The 18,955-nt window shown below is 50.2% G+C and overlaps 1 protein-coding gene across 1 annotated transcript; it reads left to right on the forward strand.

Moving 5' to 3' along the window:
* Window positions 1-1,309: 1,309 nt before the first annotated feature.
* LOC308511144 (acetylserotonin O-methyltransferase-like) lies at window positions 1,310-13,090 on the forward strand (the record flags this gene model as incomplete). Its single annotated transcript, XM_081081134.1, has 8 exons — window positions 1,310-1,381; window positions 3,088-3,262; window positions 4,718-4,847; window positions 8,163-8,231; window positions 9,602-9,720; window positions 10,490-10,630; window positions 11,730-11,852; window positions 12,825-13,090. The coding sequence occupies 8 exons, from the start codon at window positions 1,310-1,312 to the stop codon at window positions 13,034-13,036; spliced, it is 1,041 nt and encodes a 346-aa protein (XP_080937260.1). The 3' UTR covers window positions 13,037-13,090.
* Between the last annotated feature and the right edge of the window lie 5,865 nt (window positions 13,091-18,955).

An 18,955-nucleotide genomic window follows, 5' to 3' on the forward strand; every position in this document is an offset into this window, starting at 1 on the left:
TTAAAAAAATGTACACAAATCATATTTTTTAAAAATTTTATTTAAAATATTACAAATAGTAGTACATATGTCTCCTTCCCCCCCCCCCATTGCACAAATCAATTTTTAATAAAATTTAATTTAAACCTGAACTCATTAAAATTTGAAAATTACGTAATAAATTATTGTAATGGCCTGGATCCCTTAGGGCAGCGGTTCTCAACCTGTGGGTCGCCACCCCTTTGGTGGTCGAACGGCCCTGTCACAGGGGTCGCCTCAGACTGTCGGAAAACACATCTGTAAACACATAATGTTTTTGTGATCGATCGCTGTGCTTTCATGATGTTCCATGTGTCACCATGAAAATCCATCCTGCAGATCAGATGTTTCCATGACGATTCGTAACAGCAGCCACATGACAGCGATGACGTAGCCACGAGAATAATGTTATGGTTGGGGGTCCCCACAGCATGGGGAGCTGTGTTCAGGGGTCGCAGACTTAGGAAGGTTGGGAACCACTGATATAGATAGATATACAGATATAGATATAGATGATATAGATATATAGATACAGATAATATAGCTTTAGATATAGATGATATAGATATAGATATAGATGACATAGATATAGCTATAGATGATATAGATATAGATATAGATATAGATGATATAGATATAGATGATATAGATATAGATGTAGATATAGATGATATAGATGATATAGATATAGATGGTATAGGTATAGATGATATAGGTATAGATGATATAGGTATAGATGATATAGATATAGATATAGATATAGATATAGATATAGATATAGATGATATAGATATAGATGATATAGATATAGTGATGAAGTAGCCACGAGAATAATGTTATGGTTGGGGGTCCCCACAGCATGGGGCGCTGTATTCAAGGGTCGCGGCCTGAGGAAGGTTTAGAACCGCTGGCTTAAGGGCAGCGTGTGTGAGCCGAAAGCCAACGGGGGGAACGTATAAGCCGAATCATCCCTTTAATAAAGCCCATGGGATTATTGTCTTTCGTTCTTGTTAATCCCATTTGAGGATATTTTTTCCATTGCCTCCCCCCTCCCATGAGAGAGAGAGAGAGAGACAGACACATCCCCCAGTGGACCCGCAGGCACCCAGCTCCGGTCCATCGGGGCGCGAATTTGCAACCCAGGTACCTCGAGCCCTCGACCTGGAATCGAACCCGCGACCTTTTCCGTGCGCAGGCCGGCGCTCTAACCACTGAGCAACACCGGCCACGCTCTAACCACTGTCCCTGCAGCCTGGAACCCTCCCAGGGGACCCTCAGAGCCTGGAAGGAAATGAGTTGCCCGGAGGGGCACCCCAGCCTGGGGCTCCTGGACCAGTACTCCCAGGGGTTCATGGTTTCCCAGGTAGGAGGGGCCTCTGGAATTAGGGGCCACAGGGGGGCGATCGGATGCTGTGAGTGGGAGAGGGGGTGGGGGATGGGGAGAAGGTGCTTGATGGGTGTGGGGGGTCTTGTTTGGGGGTGACCCCAATGTTCTGGGACTATAGGAAGCCAACAAGCAGACGCCTGGCCATTGGGGCACGGGGACCTTTCTTGGGGGTTTGTGGGGCACCCAGGGACCCGAGCTCAGAATGATGTTTTCATTTCATTTATTTATAATTTTTAAAACATATATATTTATTTAATTTTAATTTTTTAATTTTTCTTTTTTTTAAAAAATACATATTTTTACTGATTTCAGAGAGGAAGGAAGAGGGGGAGAGAGAGAAACACTTATGATGAGAGAGAATCACCGATCGGCTGCCTCCTGCACGCCCCCTGCTGGGGATGGAGCCTGCAACCCGGGCATGTGCCCTTGGCCGGAATCGAACCCGGGACCCTCAGTCCTCAGGCCGACGCTCTATCCACTGAGCCACACAGGCTAGGGCTATTTTTTTTTTATTTTTCAAATGTTCTATTTACTTTTATTTATTAGTAGTAGTATTTTGTTTATTTATATTATATTTTATTTTTTCTTTATTGATTAAGGTATTACATATGTGTCCTTATCCCCCCTTTCCCCCCCACCCCCCACCCCACTCATGCCCTCACCCCCCTGGTGTCTGTGTCCATTGGTTAGGCCTCTATGCATGCATACAAGGCCTTTGGTTGATCTCGCCCCTTTATTTTTATTTTTATTTATTTTTAAATATATTTTATTGGTTTTTTACAGACAGGAAGGGAGAGGGACAGAGAGTTAGAAAGATCGATGACGCCCTGACCGGTGTGGCTCAGTGGATAGAGCGTCGGCCTGCGGACTGTAGGGTCCCAGGTTCAATTCCGGCCAAGGGCATGTACCTTGGTTGCGGCCACATACCCAGTAGGGGGTGTGCAAGAGGCAGCTGATCGATGTTTCTAACTCTCTATCCCTTTCCCTTCCTCTCTGTAAAAAAAATCAATAAAATATTCAAAAAAAAAAGAAAGAAAGAAAGATCGATGAGAGAGAAACATCAATCAGCTGCCTTCTGCACGCCCCCCACCGGGGATGTGCCCACAACCCAGGTACATGCCCTTGACTGGAATCGAACCCGGGACCCTTCAGTTCGCAGGCCGACGCTCTATCCACTGAGCCACACCGGTTAGGGCTATTTTTATTTTTTATTTAAATATATTTTTAATTGATTTCAGAGTGGAAGAGACAGAGAGAGGGAGAGAAACATCCACGATGCGAGAGAATCATGGGTCGGCTGCCTCCTGCACGCCCGTCGGCTTCAGGTCCCTACTGACACTCTGTCCACCTTGAGCACTCACTGCCCAGCCCCTCCCCCATCGACTTTGTCTCTGCGAATCTGTGAGTCTAGGGACCTCATCTAAATAGAATCCTACGGGATTTGTCCTTCCGTGTCTGGCTTACGTCACTTCCTGACCTCAAGGTCCATCCGTGTTGAACCAGGTATCAGAATGCCAGTCCTTTTTCATGGCTGCATACTATTCCACTCTGGACGGACCCTGTATTAACTCATCCATCGATGGGCACTTGGGTTGCTCCCGCCTCCTGGCTGCGATGAGCCATGACGCCATGAACACAGCTGTACAAGGATCCGTTGAGTCCCTCCTTTCAATTCTTCCCAGGTTCTCTTTGCCGCGTGCGACCTGGGAGTGTTTGACGTCCTCGCCGAGGCCCCGGGGCCGCTGGGATCGGAAGCAGTGGCCGCCCGTCTGGGCACCAGCTCCCGGGGGATGGAGCTGCTGTTGGACACCTGTGTGTCCCTCAAGCTCCTTCAGGTGGAAACGAGGGGAGGAAAAGGTAAGTGTACTTTGAAACTATTATTTTGTATTGATTTCAGAGAGAAGAGAGAGTGACAGAGAGACAGAGAGAGAGAGAGAAACATCCATGATGAGAGAGAATCACGGATCGGCTGCCTCCTGCACGCCCCCCTATTGGGGATCCATCCTGCAACCCAGGCATGTGCCCTTGACCGGGAATCGAACCCGGGACCTCCTGGTTCATAGGCCGAAGCTCAACCTCCAAGCCACACGAGCGGGGCTGGGATGGTCACTTTTATTAAAAGCTAGAGGCCCGGTGCACAAAATTCGTGCACTTGGGTGGTGGTTGTGGGGTGCCCTCAGCCTGGCCTGCGCCCTCTCACAGTCCGGGAGCCCTCAGGGGATGTGCTGGAGGCAGGGGAGGCTCCCACCATGGCCGCTGCACTCGCCAGCTGTGAGCCTGGCTTCTGGCTGAGCGTCTGCCCCCTGGTGGTCAGTGCACATCATAGCGAGCGGCCGTTCCACTGTTCGGTCAATTTGCAGATTAGCCTTTTATTAGATAGGAAGCTCTTACTTGGCAAAATTCAACATCGTTCACCCTGGGTTGAGCCTTCGGGGCATGTTAAGGATTTCCGTCCGTCTGTCCGTCCGTGAAATTGCAGAGTCTAGAAACCATTGCTTGAGTTGGTACAAGAAAGCAGGGGAGTGTGGGCTGGGCACAGCGGCGACGGGCAGTGAGCATTTTGCTGAAACGAGGAGCCATGTGCCTGTTGGGATTGTGGGTGCGAACATTGGCCTGGGTTTGTGGGCCCAGCTTTGGGGACCATGGGAGACACCTGCAGGCGTTCAGCCGCTATGACAAGTTGGTCAGAGGCGGTTAAGGGTTAGCCCCTTCTTCTTCATGAATAGGCCACACTGGGCCCCTGTCCTAAGAGGAATAGAAAGATGCTACAGCCCTAGCCAGTGTGGCTCAGTGGATAGAGCGTCGGCCTGCGGACTGAAGGGTCCCGGGTTCGATTCTGGTCAAGGGCATGTACCTGGGTTGCAGGCATATCCCCAGTAGGGGGCGTGCAGGAGGCAGCTGATCGATGTTTCTCTCTCATCGATGTTTCACACTCTCTATCCCTCTCCCTTCCTCTCTGTAAAAAATCAATAAAATATATTTAAAAAAAAATAAAGATGCTACAACCAGGAAAAGCTCGGGCAGTGTGGCTCAGCGATTGAGCATCGACCTAGGAACCAGGAGGTCCCGGGTTCAATTCCCAGTCAGGGCACATGCCCGGGTTGTGGGCTCGATCCCCGACGGGGGGCATGGAGGCAGCCGGTCCATGATTCTCTCTCTCCCTCTCCCTTCCTCTCTGAAATCAATAAAAAAAAAAATCTATTAAAAACATTGTAATCATGAGGTTGTGACAGCCTGCAGCCACGTCTACAACTTTAACTTACTTTTTTTTGTTTGTTTTTTTTCTGTGTGTGTGTTTTTGTCTGTTCCCAGCTTTGTATGACAACACAGAGCTCTCCAGCACCTACCTGGTCAGGTCCAGTCCCAGGTCCCAGCACCACATGATGCTCTACTTGGCCAGGACGACCTACCTGTGCTGGGCGCACCTGGCCCAGGCCGTGAGGTGGGCGTGGCGTCAATGGGGCGGCCGCCAGGGGCTGGTTCAGGACATTGGGGACTTGGATGCCAGGTTCCTGGCAGATCCAAATGGGCCACCTCCAGGTTTGGGAAAATCAGAGCAGATGTTCTGCAGACCAGTCGTTTTTTTTTGTTTGTTTGTTTTTTTAAATATATTTTATTGATTTTTTTACAGAGAAGGGAGAGGGAGAGAGAGTTAGAAACATCAATGAGAGAGAAACATCGATCAGCTGCCTCCTGCACGCCCTCTACTGAGGATGTGCCCGCAACCAAGGTCCATGCACTTGACCAGGAATCGAACCTGGGACCTTTCAGTCCGCAGGCCGACGCTCTATCCACTGAGCCACACCAGTCAGGGCAGACCAGTCATTGTATCGCTGGCTTTCCCCAGCGGCCAGATACGTTTCTATTGGACGAGGTACAAAAAAAACTGTTTTACATTCATGTGAAAGGCACGCCTTAAAATCAAATACCCATTGCTGTTTGAAGTTATTGGTTCCGTGTTCTTTCAAGCTAATGTCTTTTTATCTATTTTTTATTTTTTTAAAATATATTTTACTGGTTTTTTACAGAGAGGAAGGGAGAGGGATAGAGTGAGAAACATCGATGAGAGAGAAACATCGATCGGCTGCCTCCTGCACGCCCCCCACTGCGGATGTGCCCGCAACCCAGGTACATGCCCTTGACCAGGAATCGAACCCGGGACCTTTCAGTCCGCAGGCCGATGCTCTATCCACTGAGCCACACCGGTTAAGGCCAAGCTAATAATGTCTTTTTAAAGTGTGAGACTTTGTTAAACACTGTGTGACATGAAGCGAGGATTCTCAGGATCCGTCCGCAATGCGTGAAGTGACCTGGTGTTGACCCGTGAAAGTCACTTCATCTGAATCTGTTCATAAGAAGTCCTTGTGGCCCTGTCCGGTGTTGCTCAGTGGATAGAGCGTCAGCCTGAGGACCAAAGGGTCCCGGGTTCGAGTCTGGTCAAGGGCATGTACCTCGGTGGCAGGCTCCTCCCCGGCCCGGGCTCTGGTCGGGGCGCGTGCAGGAGGCAACCCATCGATGTGTTTCTGGGAGACAGTTGTTCTGGACATGCCTGGGGGGAGGGAGGAGGAGGAGGAGGAGGAGGAGGAGGAGGAGGAGGAGGAGGAGGAGGAGGAGCTGGGGTAGACCAGGTGGCTGCCCCACTAGCTGTAGGGAGACCAGTTGGCCCTCCAATCGAAGGTAGACCAGCCGGCCCTCCAATCGAAGGTAGACCAGCCGGCCCTCCAATCGAAGGTAGACCAGCCGGCCCTCCAATCGAAGGTAGACCAGGCAGCCCTCCAATCGAAGGTAGACCAGCCGGCCCTCCAATCGAAGGTAGACCAGCCGGCCCTCCAATCGAAGGTAGACCAGGCGGCCCTCCAATTGAAAGTAGACCAGCCAGCTCTCCAATTGAAGGTAGACCAGCCGGCCCTCCAATCGAAGATAGACCAGGCGGCTCTCCAATTGAAGGTAGACCAGCTGGCCCTCCAATTGAAGGTAGACCAGGCGGCCCTCCAATTGAAGGTAGACCAGCCGGCCCTCCAATCGAAGGTAGACCAGGCGGCCCTCCAATCGAAGGTAGACCAGCCGGCCCTCCAATCAAAGGTAAACCAGCTGGCTGCCCCACTAGCTGTAGGTAGACCAGTTGGCCCTCCAATCGAAGGTAGACCAGGCAGCCCTCCAATTGAAGGTAGACCAGGCGGCCCTCCAATCGAAGGTAGACCAGCCGGCCCTCCAATCGAAGGTAGACAAGGCGGCCCTCCAATTGAAGGTAGACCAGCTGGCCCTCCAATTGAAGGTAGACCAGCCGACTCTCCAATTGAAGGTAGACAAGGCGGCCCTCCAATTGAAGGTAGACCAGCCAGCCCTCCAATCGAAGGTAGACCAGCCGGCCCTCCAATCGAAGGTAGACAAGGCGGCCCTCCAATTGAAGGTAGACCAGCCAGCCCTCCAATCGAAGGTAGACCAGGCGGCCCTCCAATCGAAGGTAGACCAGCCGGCCCTCCAATCGAAGGTAGACAAGGCGGCCCTCCAATTGAAGGTAGACCAGCCAGCCCTCCAATCGAAGGTAGACCAGGCGGCCCTCCAATCGAAGGTAGACCAGCTGGGTGCCCCACTAGCTGTAGGTAGACCAGTTGGCCCTCCAGTCGAAGGTAGACCAGCCGGCCCTCCAATTGAAGGTAGGACCAGCTGGCCCTCCAGTCGAAGGTAGACCAGCTGGCCCTCCAATTGAAGGTAGACCAGCTGGCCCTCCAATCGAAGGTAGACCAGCCAGCTCTCCAATCGAAGGTAGACCAGCTGGCTTTCCAGTTATAATGCATTTCCTATCCACACATGCTGGTTGAGGAGTCATTTTAGAGTGTGGTGTCCCCAAAAGGCTCATCATTGTCTAAGTCTTTTTTCATATATGTTTAAAAACATATATTTTTATTGATTTCACAGAGAAAGGGAGAAGGAGGGAGAGATAGAAACATCCATGATGAGAGAGAATCACTGATTGGCTGCCTCCTGCATGCCCCCTACTGGAGATGGAGCCCACAACCCGGGCAGGTGCCCTTGACCGGGAATCGAACCAAGACATCCTGGTTCATAGGTCGACGCTCAACCACTGAGCACACCAGTTGGACTAAAACATATATTTTTAAAAATATATATATATATTTTTGATTTTTTACAGCGAGGAAGGGAGAGGAATAGAGAGAGTCAAAAACATCGATGAGAGAGAAATATGGATCAGCTGCCTCCTGCACACCCCCCACTGGGTATGTGCCCGCAACCAAGGTACATGCCCTTGACCGGAATCGAACCCAGGACCCTTGAGTCCGCAGGCCAACGCTCTATCCACTGAGCCACACCAGTCAGGGCTAAAACATATTTTTATTAATTTATTTTTAGAGAGAGAGGAAGGGAAAGACAGAGGGAGAGAGAAACATTGATAAGAGAGAAATATTGATTGACCGTCACCTGCATGCGTCGATGCCCAACCACTGAGCCACACTGTCCGGGCAGTCACTCTTTCTGTTACATTTCATTCCTCCTTGGCTCATGTCAGAGGGCTGAGCTGGTCGGGGACCCTCCAGCCCTGAACACGCGTGTCTTTTGCCCCAGAAAGGAAAGCGAGAGCGTGTTTCGCCGATCAGTTACGCGTCCTGTGTGTCCCATCTCTGATTGAAGGGGAGGATGGGTGACCACCTGTGTGAATGGATTGACTAATTAAGGGATCTCTCAGAACTGGGGTGACAGCTCCTCCCCCTCCCCCCACTTTGCCCCCCGATTTCAGAGAAGGGAAGAACCAGTATCTGAAGGCGTTTGGGGTTCCCTCAGAGCAGCTCTTTACCGCCATCTACAGGTAATGCAAAGTCCTTACTCTCATAGCATTATGCTTATTATTATTATTTATAGGTGATGCAGTATTTTATTTTAAAGTCAGTTTTTTAAAAAAAATATTTTTTATTGATTTTTTACAGAGAGGAAGGGAGAGGGAGAGAGAGTTAGAAACATCGAAGAGAGAGAAACATCGATCAGCTGCCTCCTGCACGCCCCCCAATGGGGATGTGCCCGCAACCAAGGTACATGCCCTTGACCTGGAATCGAACCCGGGACCCTTGAGTCCCCAGGCTGACGCTCTATTCACTGAGCCACACCGGTCAGGGCTAAAGTCTTTTTTTTTAAAAAAAAAATAATGTTATTGATTTCAGAGAGGAAGGAAGAGGGAGAAGCAGATAGAAACATCAATGAGGAGAGAGAATCATGGACCGGCCGCCTCCTGCACGCCCCCTACTGGGGTTTGAGCCCAGAACCCGGGCCTGTGCCCTTGACCGGGAATCGAACCTGGGACCTCCTGGTTCCTAGGTCGATGCTCAACTGCTGAGCCACACCGGCTAGGATTTTTATTTTTATTTTTACATTTTTTAATTGACAATTTTTTTCAATTAGAGTTTTCATTTAATATTGTTTTAGATTCGTCTCAGGTGTACAGTGATGTGGTTAGGCCATCATGTCGTTTACAAACTGTTCCCCTCTCCGGACTGAATAATTGTGTCCAAATAGAGCCAAACACATTGACGTCGATATTTAATTTAAAGTTAAAAACAGCCGAAGCCGGTGTGGCTCAGTGGGTAGATCGTTGGCCTGCGGACTGAAGGGTCCCGGGTTCGATTCCTGGTCAAGGGCATGTACCTTGGTTGCGGGCACATCCCCAGTGAGGGGTGTGCAGGAGGCAGCTGATCGATGTGTCTCCCTCATTGATGTTTTTAATTCTCTATCTCTCTCCCTTCCTCTCTGTAAAAAATCAATAAAATATATTTTACAAAAAATAAAATAAAATAAAATTAAATTAAATTAAATACAAACAGATGTTGCCGTTGTAATGTCTGGGTAGATCAAGGTTCTGATTAGATGTAGAATTTGCCCTTGTCTTGGAATGACTATGAGCAAACCCAACTTATTATTTTACTTTATTGAAAAAATATATAGATAAATATTTTTTTTATTTTTTTAAAGCATATTTTTATTGATTTCAGAGAGGAAGGGAGAGGGAGAGAGAGAGAAACATCATGAGGAGAGAGAATCATGGACCGGCTGCCTCCTGCACGCCCCCCACTGGGGATCGAGCCCACAACCCGGGCCTGTGCCCCGACCAGGACTCGAACCCGGGACCTTTTGGTTTACATTCGCATGGTTCTGAGGAGTTTGGTTTCCCGGGGTTTCCCCCGCCAGGTCCGAGGGGGAGAGGCTGCTGTTCATGCAGGCCCTGCAGGACGTCTGGAGTGTCCAGGGGAGCAGTGTGCTGGCTGCCTTTGACCTGTCACCATTCCCACTCGTCTGTGACCTCGGGGGTGAGCATCTAACCCACATGTTTACAATTCTGCATGGGGAGTGTCTGGACCCTTGTCTTTTGTGCATTTTTAAAAATATATACATTTTTTTATTGATTTCAGAGAGGAAAGGAGAGGGAGAGAGAGAGAGAGAAACATCCATGATGAGAGAGAATCAGGGACCGGCTGCCTCCTGCACGCCCCCCACTGGGGATGGAGCTCGCAACCCGGGCCTGTGCCCTTGACCGGGAATCGAACCCTGAACGTCCTGGTTCATAGGCTGACACTCAACAACTGAGCCACAGTGGCTGGGCCATGTAGAATTCTATTGATTGATTGAGCTATGTAGACTTCTACTGATTGATTAATTGATTGATTTGATTTCAGTCCAGAGAGGGAGAGAGAGAAAGAGAAACATCCATGATGAGAGAGAATCATGGGCCGGCTGCCTCCTGCATGCCCCCCACTGGGGATGGAGCCCACAACCCGGGCATGTGCCCTTGACTGGGACTTGAACCCGGGACCTCCTGGCTCATAGGTCAATGCTCAACCACTGAGCGAGAATCTGAGTTTCTGACAACCTCCTGGGATGTGGCTGGTCCATGGGCCACACCATCATCGTCATGGGGTCTCCCAGCCTAAGAATGGCTGCTTGCGTCCGAGGTGTCATCCTGTCCCCTCCCCCAGATGCTGGGGAGCAATCCCAGGGGAGGCCTCCTGGACCCTCAGGGGTTGATGGGGGCTGCTCGGACCTTCCTCTCTGCCCACCACCCTCTCTGTCCACTCCCAGGCTGCTCTGGGGCTCTGGCCAAGGCGTGTGTTTCTCTGTACCCGGGGTGTCGGGTCACCGTATTCGACCTCCCATCCGTGGTGCAGACGGCAAAGGATCACTTCCTGTCCCCCGAGGAAGGACGCATCGGCTTCCAGGAAGGTGGGTGTTCGCCTGTTGTCTGTGTCCCCAGGGACACGTGGATGCGTCCCCGAGGCTGGGAGAGGCCAACGGTGGGGGGTCCGAGTGACTCCTCCACCTTCCAAAGACACGTCCTCAACGTAGAACTTTTAAAAACTATATATTTTAATTGATATCAGAGAGGAAGGGAGAGGGAGAGAGAGAGAAACATCCATGATGAGAGAGAATCATGGGTTGGCTGCCTCCTGCACGCCCCCCACTGGGGATGTTGCGCACAACCCGGGCTCGTACCCTTGACCGGGAATCGAACCCTGACATCCTGGTCAATAAGTTGACGATCCACCACTGAGCCACGCTGACCAGGCAATGTAGAACTCTATCTATTTGTCTATATCTATCTATCTATCTATCTGTCTATCTATCTATCTATCTATCTATCTATCTATCTATCTATCTCTATCTATCATCTATCTATATCTATATCTATCTATCATCTATCTATATCTATATCTATCTGTCTATCATCTATCTATCATCTAAATTAATTTTAATTGATTTCAGAGAGAAAGGGAGAAGGAGAGAGAGAAACATCCATGATGAGAGAGAATCATGGACCGGCCGCCTCCTGCACGCCCCCTACTGCGGATGGATCCTGCAACCTGGGCATGTGCCCTTGACCGGGAATCGAACCTGGGACCTCCTGGTTCACAAGTTTGATGCTCAATAACTGAGCCTCACTGGCTGGACAGTGTAGTAGAACTCTATTGATTGATTAGGCAATGAGGAACTCTATTGATTGATTGATTGGGCAATGTAGACTTCTATTGATTGATTGATTGATATGATTTGATTTCAGAGAAGGAGAGAGAGATAGAAACATGTTCTCATTGACGAGAATCATGGACCGGCTGCCTCCTGCCCGCCCCCTGCTGGGGATCGAGCCCGCAACCCGGGCATGTGCCCTTGACCGGGAATCGAACCCGTGACCTCCTGGTTCCTAGGTTGACACTCAACCAACTGACCCATGCCAGCCCAGCCTGGCCCAGGTGACCTTTCCATTGTTCCGGTCCAATGGGATTGCACCCAGGGCTGACCCTGGGACCCCTACCCTGTGTTTCAGGCGATTTCTTTAAGGACCCCCTCCCGGAGGCCGATCTCTACATCCTGGCCCGGGTCCTACATGACTGGCCCGATGAGAGATGCTCTCACCTGCTGGCGAGAATCCATGAGGCCTGCAAGCCAGGTAGGCGGGGGTGGGGCGGTGGGTGGGGAGGAGGGGCACGGTTCCAGGTGTCCTGTGAGGCCCGATCATCCATCAGGAGGCCCAAGGGACCTGGACACAGTCTCTCTGTGTGTGTGGGGGGGACCCACCCTTGGATGTCCCTTGAGGTCCATCCATCTGAAGATCCAGGCGGCCACGGGCATAGCCAGTGGGTGGGCTGGGGACCCCCCCCCCCCCGAATGTTCCCTGAGGCCCGTTCATGCTAAAGTCCATGGAGATTTGGAAACTGTTCGGGTTGGCAAAGGAGGAATGGACAAGGCCAAAAGGGAGAAAGAATTATTAAAGGAGCCCTGGCCGGTGTGGCTCAATGGATAGAGCGTCGGCCTGTGGACTCAAGGGTTCCGGGTTCGATTCCGGTCAAGGGCATGTACCGTGGTTGCAGGCACATCCCCAGTGGGGGGTGTGCAGGAGGCAGCTGATCGATGTGTCTCTCTCATCGATGTTTCTGAGTCTCTTGCCCTCTCCCTTCCTCTCTGTAAAAAATCAATAAAAAAATATTTAAAAAAAGAATTATTAATGGACCCTGGCCGGTGTGGCTGAGTGGATAGAGCGTTGGCCTATGGACTGAAAGGTAATACTTTATTTTCTTTTATTTTTAAAGAAATATATTTTTTTGATTTTTTTTTACAGAGAGGAAGGGAGAGGGATAGAGAGTTAGAAACATCGATGAGAGAGAAACATGGATCAGCTGCCTCCTGCACACCCCCCACTGGGGATGTGCCCGCAACCCAGGTACATGCCCTTGACCGGAATCGAACCCAGGACCCTTCAGTCCGCAGGCCGACGCTCTACCCACTGAGCCACACCAGTTTGGGCTGTTTGTAATACTTTACACAATAAAATTAAATTAAAATAAAAAGCAAAGAAATGCATTCTAATTTCTTTCTCTCCGTCTTGTTTGTCCCTCACTCATCCTGTCTCCCCCTGTGGCAGGTGGTGGGGTCCTGGTCGTGGAGAGCCTCCTGGACCCCGACGGGCGGGGACCTCTGACCACACAGCTGTACTCGCTGAACATGCTGGTGCAGACGGAGGGCCGGGAGCGGACCCCCGCCCAGTACGGGGCTCTCCTGGCTGCGGCCGGCTTCGGGGACGTGCAGTGCAGGAGGATCCCGGGCACGTACGGCGCCATCCTGGCCAGGAAGTAGCGCCCCCTACGGGTGTGCTGCTGCTATTGAGACGCAAAAGTCGTCACCGGTGTGTCTCAGGGGTTGGTTGAGTGTTGACCTAGGAACCAGGAGGTCAGGGTTCGATTCCCGGTCAAGGGCACATGCCCAGGTTGTGGGCTCGATCCCCAGTAGGGGGCGTGCAGGACGCGGCCGACCCATGCTTCTCTCTCTCTCCTTTCATCTCTGAAATCAATAAAAAAATATTTAAAGAAATAGTCAATTAGCCCTAGCTGGTGTGGCTCAGTGGATAGAGTATCAGCCTGCGGACTGAGGGATCCCGTGTTCGATTCTGGTCAAAGGCACAGGCCCGGGTTGCGGGCTCGATCCCCAGTAGGGGGCGTGCAGGAGGCGGCCGATCCATGATTCTCTCTCATTGTTGATGTTTCTCTCTCTCCCTCTCCCTTCTTCTCTGAAATCAATAAAAAAATATCTAAAAAGAATAGTCAATAGACTGATGGCCTCGGCTACGTGTCTTGTGTTGCACGCTGGTCTAGCCAGTGACTTGGGGTTTCTGTGGACAGTTGCTGACAGTTGCTTCACATTCTGGGTATTGCCTTGTTTTATTTATTCATTATTTTTTTAATCAATTCATTGTTTTTTTGATCTCAGAGGGGAAGGGAGAGGGAGAGAGACAGAGAAACATGAATGATGAGAGAGAATGATGGATCGGCTGCCTCCTGCATGCCCCTTACTGGGGATTAAGCTGGCAACCCGGGCTTGTGCCCTTGGCCGGGAATCAAACCGTGACCTCCTGGTTCCTAGGTCGACGCTCAACCACTGAGCCACACCAGCTAGACAATGTAGAACTCTATCTATAATCTATCTACCTATCTATCTATCTAGATATCTATCATCTATATCTATCTACTATCTATCTATCTATCTATCTATCTATCTATCTATCTATCTATCTATCATCTATCTATCTAGATATCTATCATCTATATCTATCTATCTATCATCTCTATCTATCTATCTATCTATCTATCTATCTATCTATCTATCTATGTAATTTATTTCAGAGAGGAAGAGAGAGGGAGAGAGAGAAACATCCATGATGAGAGAGAATCATGGACCAGCCGCCTCCTGTACGCCCCCTACTGGTGTTCGAACCCACAACCCGGGCCTGTGCCTTTGACCGGGAATCGAACCCTGACCTCCAGGTTCACAGGTCGACGCTAACCACTGAGCAATGCCACCTGGCTTGTCTTCTTTTTTTAAAAAATTATTTTCTATCATTCCATTTCATTCCACTTCACTCTATTCCAGCGGTTCTCAACCTGTGGGTCTCAACCGCTTTGGGGGTCGAACGACCCTTTCCCAGGGGTCTCTTCAAACCATCGGAAAACACATCTATAATCACATATTGTTTTTGTGATTGATCACTGAGCTTTCATGATGTTCCATGTGTCACCATGAAAATCCTTCCTGCAGATCAGATGTTTCCATGACGATTCGTCACAGCAGCCACATGACAGCGATGACGCAGCCACGAGAATAATGTTATGGTTGGGGGTCCCCGCAGCATGGGGGGCTGCATTCAAGGGCCAGAAGGTTGAGAACCGCTGCTCTATTCTATTGTATTGTAGGGGAGCAGGACCTGGGCATCTGGGGGACATTCTTGGTCTCCCCTCATGCAGCGCTTTCTGAAATGCGCCCCTTAGATGTCCCCTGTCCGCTCTGCCCCCCACATCCAGGTAGATGTGACCAGGGTGTGAACGAACAATTATAACCACGGACAGCAGAGGGCGCTGTTGCTCCATCAAATCCTCAGCCAGCTGGTCAACCAGCCTTCTCCTTGGAAACTCATTGTTTTTTTTCTTTTCTTTCCTTTTCTTTTCTTTTCTTTTCTTTTCTTTTCTTTTCTTTTCTTTTCTTTTCTTTTCTTTTCTTTTCTTTTCTTTTTTCTTTCTTTCTTTCTTCCTTTCTTTTCCTTTCTTTTCCTTCCTTCCTTCCTTCCTCCCTCCCTCCCCCCCCTCTCTCTCTTTCTTTCTTTCTTTCTTTCTTTCTTTCTTTCTTTCTTTCTTTCTTTCTTTCTTTCTTTCTTTCTTGTCTTTCTTTCTTTCCTTTCTTTACATGTTGCTTGCAGGAAAGCGGACATTTTGGCAGCCTCTCTCTCCCCTTTGAAAAAAAACAAAAAACTATGCTAGCCCTGACCGGTGTGGCTCAGTGGGTAGAGCGTTGGCCTGCGGACTGAAGGGTCCCGGGTTCGATTCCTGGTCAAGGCCATGTACCTGGGTTGCGGGCACATCCCCAGTGGGGGGCGTGCAGGAGGCAGCTGATCGATGTTTCTCTCTCATCGATGTTTCTAATTCTATCCTTCTCCCTTCCTCTCTGTAAAAAAAATCAATAAAATAAGTTTTTTTTTAAAAAAAAAAAACAACAACTATGCTAAGAATTTACAAACCAGTTCTAGCAGGTTTGACTCAGTGGCTAGAGCGTGGGCTTGCGGACTGAAGGGTCCCGGGTTCCATTCCCGGTCAAGGGCACAGCCCGGGTTGCGGGCTCGATCCCCAATAGGGGGCGTGCAGGAGGCGGCCGATGCATGGTTCTCTCTCATCATGTGTGTTTCTCTCTCTCTCTCTCCCTCTCTCTCTCTCTCTCTCTCTCTCTCCCTCTCCCTCTCCCTCTCCCTCTCCCTCTCCCTCTCCCTCTCCCTCTCCCTCTCCCTTCCGCTCTGAAATCCATAAAAATCTATTTTAAAAAGAAATACAAAACCGCACTGGATGGTTTCGTTGGTAGATAACAGACATTTCTGGAAATTCCATGCATGTCTGAACGATGCTGTTGGTTCAGGACTGGGGAGATGGGAGGAGGACTCTTGGGTCAGACTCTGGGGGTGGCAACTCCCATACTTTTTATTTTTTTTTTTAAATATATATTTTATTGATTTTTTTACAGAGAGGAAGGGAGAGGGATAGAGAGTTAGAAACATCGATGAGAGAGAAACATCGATCAGCTGCCTCCTGCACGCCCCCCACTGGGGATGTGCCCGCAACCCAGGTACATGCCCTTGACCGGGATTTGAACCCGGGACCCTTCAGTCCACAGGCCGACGCTCTATCCACTGACCCATACCGGTCAGGGCAAGTCCCACACTTTTAAATCAAAGGCCGTGACCTTCGCTGACCGTGAACTGGGGAGATCAAAGGGTGTTTGCGAGCAGAGGGGGTGATTGGGGTCCCAGCGGGGGATCCATTTGCCACCCTTTCCCTGAAACTTGACCTTTGATTGAACGCATCTCCTGCCTCCTCATTAGCCTGCTCATTAGCTGAGGCCTCTCTTTCATGGGGCCCGAGGGGGGTCCTCGTTAATTGTCAGCCACTGAGTCGGGGTCCTGGGGTCCTGGGGTCTTGGGGTGCTGGGGGGCTGGCAGGGACCCATCAGTAGCTGCCCCTGGAGAATGGCTCCCTGTCCCAGCACCCACATCCCTGCTTTGTGGTTGAAAATAATGTGTTTAAATGTATTTTTTTATGGATTTCAGAGAAGAAGGGAGAGGGAGGGAGAGAGAAATATTAATGATGAGAGAGAATCATGGTTCAGCTGCCTCCTGCACGCCCCCCACTGGGGATGGAGCCCACAACCCGAGAATATGTCCTTTTTTAAAAAATATATACATATTTTTTATTGATTTCAGAGAGAGGAAGGGAGAAGATATAGATAGAAACATCCATGAGGAGAGAGAATCAAGGATCGGCCGCCTCCCGCACGCCCCCTACTGGGGATCGAGCCCACAACCCGGGCATGTGCCCTTGACCGGGAATCGAACCCGGGACCCTTCAGTCCGCAGGCTGGTGCTCTATCCACTGAGCCACACCAGCCGGGGCCCCTACCCCCGTGTTCAAACGTGGACGTTTCACACTCTGTTATCTTTACGGCGTTTCCCCTGGAATCGGCCCATCTCCCCGGCTGTGTTTAGCCGGAATCACCCGGTTTATTTATATCCAGAAATGCCAAGTCATATGATTTGAAAAAACAAAAAAAACCCCAAAAACATGTATTACCTCTGACAATACCTTTGGGGGTTTATAGAAATCAGACATAGAGGAGCCACTTGGGGTGACCTGCTGAGACAGAGGTTTCCTGATATTGGGGTGTGGGGAGGAGCCGGGGGGAGCCCCCCCAAATTGATGTGTCCACGTCCTGACCCCCCAGACCCTGGGAACAGAACTCTGGGTCAGGGTGGGCCTCCCTTCAAGGACAGGGTCCGAGTCAGACACAGAAGAGCCCTGGCTGGTGTGGCTCAGTGGGTAGAGCATCAGCCTGCGGACTGAAGGGTCCCGGGTTCGATTCCCGGTCAAGGGCACACCTGCCCGGGTTGTGGGCTCGATCCCCAGTAGGGGGCGTGCGGGAGGCGGGCGATCCATGATTCTCTCTCATCATGGATGTTTCTCTCTCTCCCTCTCCCTTCCTCTCTGACATCAATAACAATATATATTTAAAAAAATAAATAAAAATTCAAAAAAAAGAAGAGAAAAAAGATTAAGAGATAGGAGAAGCCACGTGGAGATGGAGGCAGAGACGGGAGGGAGGCGGCCACTGATCCATGGATGCCTGGAGCCCCAGGGAGATGATGGATGGATGGATGGATGGATAGATACACAGACACATGGATCGGTAGGTAGGTAGGTAGGAGAGAGAGAGAGAGAGAGAGAGAGAGAGAGAGAGAGAGAGAGAGAGAGAGAGAGAGACATGAACCGGGCCCTCCTACATGGGCCCCCGACCAGGGCTATTGAAGACTTCCTGATGGAAGGTTGACCAGATGTGTTGACAAAAAGGAGGTTCCCAGGAAAGGCCACCAGGGGGCAGGCGTCCATGGTTGCCATGGCAACGGGTCTCCGGTGTCTGGGGCCCTGACGTTCTGAGAGAGGCAGGGAGAAGGGATGCCATGCAGTTCAGTGTGTGTATGTGGACGGGGGTCGGGGGGGTGGCGAGGACAGTCCCAAATAGTGTCTCCACCCCCCCCACACACACACACACAGATTTGTCCAATCTGAGGCGCCGATGGGCTTTGTGGGTAGAACATGTCAGAGGTAGGAGGGCCATGGATTTCCCAGGAAACGGGTGGCAAAGTGTTTTCTCTTGAATAACACACATGATCCCCGTCATGGTGGGCATTTGCCCAGCTCTTGCTGTGTCTAAGAATTTAGATGTATTGGATTATTTAATTTAATGGCCTCCCGTTACAGGTATACCATTACTTTATATTGATGGATTGATTGATTGATTGATTGATTTCAGAGAACAAGGGAGAGGAAGAAAGAGGTAGAAACATTAATGATGAGCGGGAATCCTTGATTGGCTGCCTCCAGCACATTGGACCAAGCCCGCAACCCAGGCATGTGCCCTTGACCGGAATCGAACCCGGGACCCTTCCATCCGCAGGCCAATGCTCTATCCACTGAGCCACACCGGCTAAGGCTATACCATTACTTTATTATTATTATTATTATTTACGAAGCGAGACAGAGATGTCAAGGATGAATAACATGATTATATTTAAGATCATTTTTTTCTTGAAATATTCATGTTTATTCCATGTAACTTTATTATATTAAAATAATATTTCTTGAAATAAAAAAGCAAACAAACAAACCAGCATAAATTAAAAAAGAAAAAGAAAAAGAAAAAGAAACATCGATGATGAAAGAGAATCAGGGACCGGCTGCCTCCTGCACGCCCCCGACTAGGGATGGAGCCCGCAACCCGGGCCTGTGCCCTTGACCGGGAATCGAACCCGGGACCCCCTGGTTCCTAGGTCGATCGATGCCCAACCCCTGAGCCACACAGGCCGGCCAGGTGTGGATACGTCATTATTACCCAAAGTTTTCTGTCTGGCCGAGGTCTGCAGGGTGAGGAGGCGCTGGGCTGAAGAACACCCCAGATTCTGTATCCTTG

This window comes from Myotis nattereri (genome assembly GCF_964212035.1).
Source record: "Myotis nattereri genome assembly, chromosome: X".
NCBI classification, from domain to species: Eukaryota; Metazoa; Chordata; class Mammalia; order Chiroptera; family Vespertilionidae; genus Myotis; species Myotis nattereri.